At 38.2% G+C, this 9,211-nt stretch overlaps 1 protein-coding gene and 2 non-coding genes across 3 annotated transcripts; 1 reads left to right on the top strand and 2 right to left on the bottom strand.

Annotated features, from left to right (window-relative positions):
• Positions 1-321: 321 nt before the first annotated feature.
• rab36 (RAB36, member RAS oncogene family) lies at positions 322-5,066 on the bottom strand. Its single transcript, XM_076745289.1, has 11 exons — positions 4,970-5,066; positions 4,198-4,281; positions 3,244-3,335; positions 3,065-3,139; positions 2,635-2,736; positions 2,474-2,538; positions 2,299-2,350; positions 1,774-1,855; positions 1,598-1,688; positions 1,389-1,502; positions 322-1,299 (listed from the first exon to the last, which is right to left on the bottom strand). The coding sequence occupies exons 2-11, from the start codon at positions 4,273-4,275 to the stop codon at positions 1,238-1,240; spliced, it is 813 nt and encodes a 270-aa protein (XP_076601404.1). The 5' UTR covers positions 4,276-4,281; positions 4,970-5,066; the 3' UTR covers positions 322-1,237.
• Positions 5,067-8,636: 3,570 nt separating this feature from the next.
• On the bottom strand, positions 8,637-8,708 carry trnag-ucc (transfer RNA glycine (anticodon UCC)). The gene has a single exon. It is a non-coding gene; the product is annotated as a tRNA-Gly (tRNA).
• A 206-nt stretch (positions 8,709-8,914) lies between these two features.
• trnav-aac (transfer RNA valine (anticodon AAC)) lies at positions 8,915-8,987 on the top strand. Its single transcript has one exon. It is a non-coding gene; the product is annotated as a tRNA-Val (tRNA).
• The last annotated feature ends 224 nt before the right edge of the window (positions 8,988-9,211 follow it).

A 9,211-nucleotide genomic window follows, 5' to 3' on the forward strand; every position in this document is an offset into this window, starting at 1 on the left:
TTCTGTTGGAAGATTATTATTTTCATTCCCACCCTATATAACCCAGTGTCTGTAACTACAAATTCAACAAATCTCGGTCACATTCCAGTTGAAAGCAAAGACACTGTGATGTGATGTAAATTTATATTTCCATTATTTTTGTTTGGATATCTGGACCACCACATCAAGTAAAGGCAAACCTTTCTAGACGCTCAGTGTTGCTCAGTAGATTAGAAAGTCCACATCATTATAGGATACATTAGGTATTTTGATTGTAACTTGTAAGTAGTCTTGTAAAGCCATACCTCATAATCTTGAATATTATCATGACAGAAGAGTTCAGACAGCTGATAACCGATTTTATTGAATAATAATAGGATATGACAATACTGGTCTCATAAATGCACAAATGCAGTCGTCAGCTATTGCTCCATTGAATCAAGATATTACTTTAAGAACTTACATTATAATGTCGTGACCGTTATATACATCGAGTTAATGGTAATTTACACCTTTATTACTACAAAGTAAACATAAATATTTGGTTTCCTTGCTCCCAATCTCCAGCCTTTAAACTTTCATTAACCTTTTATGTGTACAGAGCCCACATTAATGGGTGAGACATATTCCACAACAATACTGTATTAAGAAACAAACACCATGACAGGAGCAGAGAATACCTAAAGCTTCCATACAAGAGTCTCACCAGGGCCAATACTGGCCTGTTTCAAATGAGTCTGGACACCTGTCCACCTCTGAAATGAGGGATATAATAGAGTCAGTCTTTTACAGATATTGCAGAATTGACTAAAACTACATGAGAAGCTAAACTGAATTGATTGCAATGAGACAAACTGATCAGATTTGTTGTTGTCATAGTGTAGTATTTTGTCCTTAAATGTTTTGCGAATTCTAAAAACATATTCTGGATGAAACACTGACAATTAGCAAATTTTTGGACTTTCAGCCCATAAAATTGATCAGATTCACAAGATTTTGTATCAGCAAAACAAGCCATTATATGTGGCTTCAATCTAAAAACAAATGGCTTTCAGGAACACATACTGGTCGATCCTTTGCAAGTCAGAATACATGGCAGTTTGGATGACTCAAGAAACATGATGGAACATGTCCTAAGGCACACTTCAGTCTAGTGGAACATGGTCAGTCACTTCAATTTCTGCAGCTGAGGCTCACAGTGGAGCTTCTGTCTGGTTCCACTCTCCTTGACAGCTCACTGTGAGAGTTCCTCTTTCCATCAGCAGCAGCTTCTCTTCATGTCTTGGGGTGCGGCCTCCTCCAGGTTGGCCCGATCCGATTCTGTCAAGGCGAATATTTTTTGTATTTATATACCCTCAAGGCTTCCATTACCAACATTTCTGCTTGTTACGGGTTGAGCCATTACTTACTGATGCTGTCTCCACGTCCGATGCTAGCAGGGACCCCATTCTCCATGTCCTTCAATATGCACTTTTCAAAGGCCAAAGCTGCCACCCTGAAGAAAAATCCCTGCACATTCTCCCCTGACAATAAGAAAAAATATTAGTTTCTTATAGTGGCTTTCTGCATTGCAGAAATGTACCATACAGCACTGACAACCGTGAGCTCTTGGCCTTACCTGTTTTAGCAGAAACAGCCCAAAACTCTGCATTGATTTCTGTTGCTATCCTGATGGCATCTTTTTCTGTCCTTTGTCTTTCTTCTAAGGGCTTACAAAGAAAACAGGTGGTTACTAGAAGAAAAAGGTGTATGTGCAAATCTGCAAAGTATTAATATAATTTAAAACATAGTCACCAGCAGGTCACTCTTAGTGCCAACCAAGAAGATTAAGCAGGAGTCAGGCTCATTTTCTCTCATGGCTTCCTCCAGCCATTGGCTATGAAAACAAACAAAAAAAAGATTGTTACATTATCTTACAGTGCAACACATTCTGGTAGTTGTTTTTAGAGTATCAGAATTTTGCTATATACAGTATAAATATAGACAAAAAACATGTCATTGTGATATCAGTGGTTGTAGACGGTGATCAAGACCAACAGCTCAAATATGTCTAGCCTATCTGCTGAGACTGTTAGCCTGGCTCCAGATCTCTGAATCATCACACACATCTGCATTTTGTTCAGCAATTCAAATATGAATGAAGTGAAACGAATGCCGATTCCATCTTATTATAATGCTACAAAACTCTGACTTGATAAATCTTCACTATATTTTTTGTTGTATCTTTACTTTAAGTAGCTAGATTGACAAAGCACAGTAATCTCTCTCTATGTCTATTTATGTCTATATATATGTGTATTGAGTATAGATTTGACCTACCGTGTATTATCTAGGGACTTAATGTCTGCCATGTCAAAGACTGTAATAATGACTGGAAAAGATGAACAAGCAGATACAGTATTATTAGTTTAGGCCAAACAAAATGTAAAATGGTTTCATTTAGCATTTGACAGACAACCATCTTTGTAAAGTTATTGTTATAACAACTTCTTACCCTGTGCACCTCTGTAGTATGCATAAGCAATGCACTTGAATTTTTCCTGCCCAGCAGTATCCCAACTATTAAAAAAGACAGCATGAATGGCAAAAACACAAGGTACTGTAAAGTTAAAGTATATGTATACAGGATAACTTATTTAAGATCAGACTACTCACATCTGAAAGGAGAAAGGTACTCCAGATATCTCAAACCTCTCAATCTCAAAGTCCACACCGATGGTGGCCTTGTAATCTCTTTCAAATACATCTTTACAAAACCTGAAAACAGCAAAAACAAATCAAGTGTTTTTTCATTTTGATCACAGGATTCAGAAGTCAGACTCACTAAGTAGTTCCAGATCTGTTTGGAATTCTGTTTGAAAATGTAAAATCAGTCAGATTTTTTTCTAATCTTTGCCCTTTGCTTGAAAATAACTGCATAATACATGACATATTTAAGGGCATGGCCACCACACACAGACCTATTCAACCAGGTTACCACTGACCTATAAGAACATATGCACACAATAAAATGGCTCTGGTTTTGATATTGTGATGTAAGTTATAACCAGGTTGTGTCTTAATTGGTTACTTATTGATAAAGTACCTATTGATGAGGCAGGTCTTCCCCACATTAAGGTCTCCAACAACCACCACTTTTGACATTTTCTGTCGGTCCCACCTTTGAAGAAGACAATTGTTTTTTTATACCAGTGAGATATAAATATTTCCATGTGATCAAGCAAAGCTAAGACAGATCCATCGACCCAAAACTAGGAGACTCACGGCTGATGCCTGGCGGCTCTGTCTTTACAGGCTGCTTTAGCCTGAATGTCCCAGTCTTTCTTGAGCTGTAGAGAGGCCTCAGGTGTGTAGCTCTGAAAATAGCAGGACCATATATTACTAACACTAAATGCTGTAACAAGACTAAGTCAACAGCCATGCTGGAGGCTCTGTGAGGCTGTGCTTAGGCACCGTGGCGCTTTGAGCTAAATGCTAACATCAGCATGGTAAGATGTTTAAGGAAAAACAAGAAGCTAAAACAGAATTTACAATTACAACTAGTCATTTGGCAGACATTTTTATCCAAAGCAACATACCAATGGCACAGCATCAGGGGCAGTTTTTTGGAGTTCAGTATCTTGCTCTAGGATACTTCGGCATGTGGACTGCTGAGGCCAGAGATTGAACCACCAACCTCTTGATCGGTAGACAACCGCTCTACCTCCTAAGCCACAGCTGCTGCTATAATTTACAGTAGAATAATATATTTGACTGTATTCAAAAGAGTTTGAGTTATTAAATCTTGGCAATGCAAGAAATTTGAGGACTCTTCTGGTACCTGCATGTAGATTGGACAGAACCAGTAGCAGGATTCTCAAACAAAAATGCATTGACAGATCCTGTGAGTTGACCCCATTGGAAGTCAAAAGTATTAAACATCATTAACATCATAGATTCCTGCCAAAAAAAAGGGCCTGGATGTATTTTTGGAGAAGATTGAGAGGGCAGAAGGACATGTTAACTGGATCTCTGATTGGCGACTTCACTGCAGGCAGAGAGCTGTGATCTGACATCAGTTTAACTATCTGAGAAAGTTAAGTGAAAGTAAGGTGTTTCCAATAAATACAACGTCCTCTAAACTGGCTCTCCTACCCTTCTAATTAGAGTGATGTCACTGTAAAACACGGCTTTTCCCGGAACTGCATTAAACTGAAGCAAAACAAAAACATGATGTACCTTCGGAAAGTCCCAGATGACCCTGTCTCTGCTGATGGGTGATGGGAACGGCATCATCTCATCCCTGTTACCGTGCATGGCAATCTGTGAGGGAATGCGTAACAGGAGTTGACTTGATCGAATTCAGTCTAATACCAAGCACTCCTTCAACGAGTGTGTGCATTTATACAAAGCTCATCTGTTCTCTGAACCACATACAGCATTTAGATTAGAGCGTCAGGTCTATTCTCATTTAGCGTCAATATCTACATACAGTATGTACTATGTACAGACAAAGATGGCTGCAGTTCATTAGTGATAACTGATAAAACTGGTTGAGACATTCAAAACACGAGTATTCAGGCTGTTTTAATTTTAGAGGATGCTAGTGCGCTGCTGCACTGTAAAGTTATCCAGTAAAAGGCCGGAAGTAAGGGGACTCTGCCTTTAAAATAAAAGCAGGCTGATCAACTCAATCAATGGTGAGGGTATATCCTTGAGGAGCATTCTTAATTTATTTTTGATTGTCATTGTTTTTTTTTATTTCCTCTCCCTGACCCAAAAACTACTTCATGCTAGCTTACGTTGTAAGCAAGAATAGTGGTTTAGTTTGAAGATTCTGAACGGAATTCTCGGCACATTCTGTTGAGCATACTGTGACACTAGCGGCTACTGGCAGATACTGCTACCAACGCCACTACCTATCGTTCCCGCGTCTCGGCTTTTTTCTTGACAACCTGACTCTGTTTCACCGGGGTTCATATTCCTCAGACCGTGAACGGCTCGTACTCACCACAGATGAAACCACGTCAAAAATCTCCTCGATTGCTCGAGCTCTATCGCTTGCTGCCGCAAACCCGGACACTGTTTGATGAAGAGTTCGTTTCCATAGCAACCGTACCCTTCCTGTGTCACGTGATAATTGGAGTTTTATTGCACGTGGTAAATAAGTGGGGCCCGGTATAGGGTCCTATAAACCCCCCGCTGTTAGCTATTAACATGGCAACCTGCTTTAGCAACAATTACAATATTAGAATATAAAAATACATATTCATCTCGCCTGTCAACTCTCTGCCCAATCCTTCAGCATCAGTTTTGAAAAAAAAAATCATGCATTAGCAATACGGTAACTCAAAAAATAAAGTACACAAGTGTTATTGCTAAAATGTACTTAAATATCAAAAGCAGAAGTACTCACTATGCACAATCCGTCCAGCAGTACCTGTTTTTAATTTAAATCCGCTTGTTTAAAGAATGTTTCTAGAAATGAGTAGCAGTATCCTGAGACAAGAAGCAATTAGACAGATCACGATAATATATTTCTGAAAAATTAATTAACATGATTTAAAATACAATATTTGAAACAATTTGATATGCACTGAAAATAGGCAGAATAATTGTACTGCATTGGCAGTTAACAAATAAGGCTTTATTGTCTTACTTGCGGAATATAATTACTTGATAAGAGAGAGATTATTTGTATCTTAATGCATCATATTTTGGAAGCTGATCATGACTTTTTAATGAGAAATATCCTGCTAAGTAGCCAGTAACTATAATTCACAACTGAATTTTTGAGGAGTAAAAAGTATAATATTTCTGACCGAAATGTAGAGTGTAGAGTAGCAGAATAAAGTAGCATACAATGCAAATACTCAATTGAAGTAAAAGTAGCCTACCCCCGAACTGTACTTAAATACAATGCTTGAGTAAATTTGGCCTTCTTACAATACTTGCATTACACTAATAACCTAAATGGAAGTATTTAACATATTAAATTTAACATCAGTTAGTCTCTCCAGCTCCTTCCCAGTTTTAATTTAGATTTATTGCCACCCATTTTAAACATGAATAAAAAAGGTTGGCAGTTCCTCGGTTCCAAAGTTGAAGCGGTTATATTTGAGAATACGTGGACTAATTGCGCCACCTTGTGGTCTTACCGTGTCGCACTCACAAACTGTAGGCGTATAAAAATAAACACAATCCAAAAATGCCAGTTTAAATGACCCAGTTAAAAATCCTCCATGAAAAAGGAAAAAGGTTTCCTTCTCTTTAAGTTAACAATCTGTCTTCCAACCTGAAATTCTAAGATTTTTTTCAACACCAAAAAACATTACTACCACAATTATTTACTTATTTGTGCGTTTGTACTTTAAAATTGTTTCCAACAATATGGAAATTATGTTACCAACGAAATAATATTCATTTTATAAAATGTTAACTCCTTTTTGTAATCAGTATGAAATTACAAAATTTCTAATTTCTAAAACTGACATTGAACTGACAAAGTGGGAGGATACAGGTATAACAGAGGACAGGTGAATTTATACCTGACCTTCACTTTCATGAAAAAACCAAGGGAGGACAACCATTGACTGCTTTGTTTCATTCCTGGTTGTAATGACCCTATTTCATTGTATGATGTAACACCGCCAGTACTTGAACGCACCTCAAGTCATATGTCGGTGAGGAGGATGCTGGAAGCGCACGAGCTGCGTTAGCTAGCGTTACGTTCGTGTCGAGAAAATCGGCTGAAGCCTACCAGGAAAGAAGTGAATAAACGTGGTTTAAACTGGCTTTAGACGGTGCAGTATAGGATAAATTCGCAGTAAGCTGTGTAAATAACTTTTTTTGCAAGTTTGTTTGAGTTTGGGGCATCTGCCGAATTTGGGAATAACGAAAACGCAGGTAATGTTAGCTTACTTGACGGTAGCTAGCCCATGTTTACGATATACACTGCGGACGCGGAGCCTAGCAAAACTCAGCTAACGTGTTAATGCGCCATCGTAGCTAATCGGCGACAAGCTTTAGAATGTTTACCATAATGTTGATAAGCTTCAGTAATGACTAAAAAACCACTTGAAGTTATCGTAATTTAGTTAACTTATCACACAAAGTCACTCCAAGGGAATTCTTCCATATTAGAATTCCATTAAATTTTTATGAGGTCGGCCGCTGTCCTCCGGCGGTCTTATTAGGGCGTAATATAACCGTGGTAATGGGTCACGAAAGCAGGTAAAGGATGATGTATGATTTCACTGATATCTTTGTGGAATTTGTTTTGTCATGTGCTTCCAACCTGCAAGTGCTATAAGTTCGTACCTGTAAAGCTAAATTTAAATTACATTACATCTTAAATGTGAGTAAGTGAACTAATTTTATGTGGAACTCATAGAGAGAAGGATTTATGAACTTCGACTTGAACAAAAACTGGAATCAAGAATATCTTGGGCAGTAATAGTATTATTTGAATAGCTGCAAAGGTGGATGATAGTACATACAGTGTGTGTTTTTGTTTCATTGATGAACAAGCCTAAGGGAAGGAGTTAAATTTGTAATTGATTCTGAATGTTGGATAAGGCTGGCTGAAACTGACAATAATTTTAATGTACATTTTCTAATATAGCATTTTTGTCTGAACCCAGAGAGAGAATGAAAGTTCCAAGAGTACTCCATCCAAAAGGGTGAGTGATCCCCTCAAGTTTTATGTTAATTTCTTATTTTTCAGTGTGGTCCAAGGTTTTAGTGTCTGATTGTTTTAATGTTAGAATAGTGTCATGCTTCTTGTTACTCTGGTTCAAGTGCAGTCTGTTATAGGCTGGGCTTTGTTGCTTAACTGATTGCATACCAATATTGTTCCTCATTGGCCAATTCTAATCAGAAAAACAGCTGGTGTTAATGTTCAAACTTTTACCAATGCTGGTACTATTAGTGCTCCCCCATAGCATGTTTCCACTCCATGGTTTGACTTGACTTGCTCTTTGCCATTGCCAAAAGATGTGGATGGTACCTGGTACCTGTTACTTTATTTATTACTTCCTTGGTTGAGACTATTCCAAGCAAGCTGAGCCAATACTAAACAGTGGAGTGGAAAGATGGAAGACCGCTAATTGGTCATCCTCTATTTGGTTGCCAATAAAAGGATCCCAACAGGACAGGATATCCTACATAATTCCGGTCTCTTTATTATTGTCATATTATCATTCAAGTCATTAAATTCTATTGCTGTTGTCACCAGTATTAGTAGTGCTATTGTTACTGCTTCCACTTTTACTGCTGCTATTAATGCTACAACTACTTACTTCTATTGTCATTAATGTTACTACTGCTGCTACTGTAGTGGCAGTTTTAGTTGAAATGATAGTGATACTGTTTCCTGCTATCATCGCTATTGTCAGTATTCTCACAGTACTTACTGTACTTACAATGTACTTAGCATACTTAGTGTACTTAAAGGGGTTTGTACATGTATGTGTTGGCACATAGCATGTGCTATATTTATGAACTATTTTTATTCAGTCATTCATCAGTCGTTATTCTAAGTCTGTGTGACTGAGTACTCTTGAAACATTCAAAAAGTCTGTGAAAGTCTCATTTTAGCTTCAGAAATTGCTGCAGTAAAGTTTTCCTTACAGATTGCAGTTCAGTTTGAGTTCCAAAAAGTGAAGCAGAAAAAGTTATGCGTTGGCCGGGAATCGAACCCGGGTCAACTGCTTGGAAGGCAGCTATGCTCACCACTATACCACCAACGCCTGCTGGTTGCCTCATGAAAACGTCTTTAAGGAGAGGTGGGTGCCACTGCCAGTGTTTTAGATTTCAGTTACAGCAGCGATGTGTTACTGCCAATTGTGTCAAATGATAGCCTTGTTTTGGTCACAGTGATTTGTGATGATGTACCACAGCGGGTACATGTGTTTCTGTTAACTTTATATTAACTCCTGTTCAAATGTGTACTGGAGTTTCCGTAGTGTAGTGGTTATCACGTTCGCCTAACACGCGAAAGGTCCCCGGTTCGAAACCGGGCGGAAACATATTAATATGTTTTTTCTACGACAGTATGAAAAAAGATAGATAGATACTTAATTCATCCCCAGGGCAAATTCACAAGTTCCAGCATATTCCATAAATTTTAAGTAAAAGGCATGCAATGAATAATCTAAAAGCATAGCAATCAGCGCAGTGCTTCAAGGCAGACGGGGAGACAGAATCCGGTCCAGCTGCTTTCCGGGGGTTCTGTCTCCTGAAGAGTCTGTTG

This window comes from Chaetodon auriga, chromosome 12, assembly GCF_051107435.1.
Source record: "Chaetodon auriga isolate fChaAug3 chromosome 12, fChaAug3.hap1, whole genome shotgun sequence".
Taxonomy (NCBI): domain Eukaryota; kingdom Metazoa; phylum Chordata; class Actinopteri; order Chaetodontiformes; family Chaetodontidae; genus Chaetodon; species Chaetodon auriga.

What these genes read in the sequence shown, in the direction of transcription:
- rab36 (XM_076745289.1), bottom strand. Translation starts at nt 4,275, where the DNA reads ATGCACGGTAACAGGGATGAGATGATGCCGTTCCCATCACCCATCAGC. An exon ending in GCACTAAGAGTGACCTGCTG is followed by an intron (nt 1,689 to 1,773) that starts GTGACTATGTTT and finishes TTTCTTTGTAAG; the next exon opens with CCCTTAGAAGAAAGACAAAG. An exon ending in CGGACGTGGAGACAGCATCA is followed by an intron (nt 1,300 to 1,388) that starts GTAAGTAATGGC and finishes TCGCCTTGACAG; the next exon opens with AATCGGATCGGGCCAACCTG.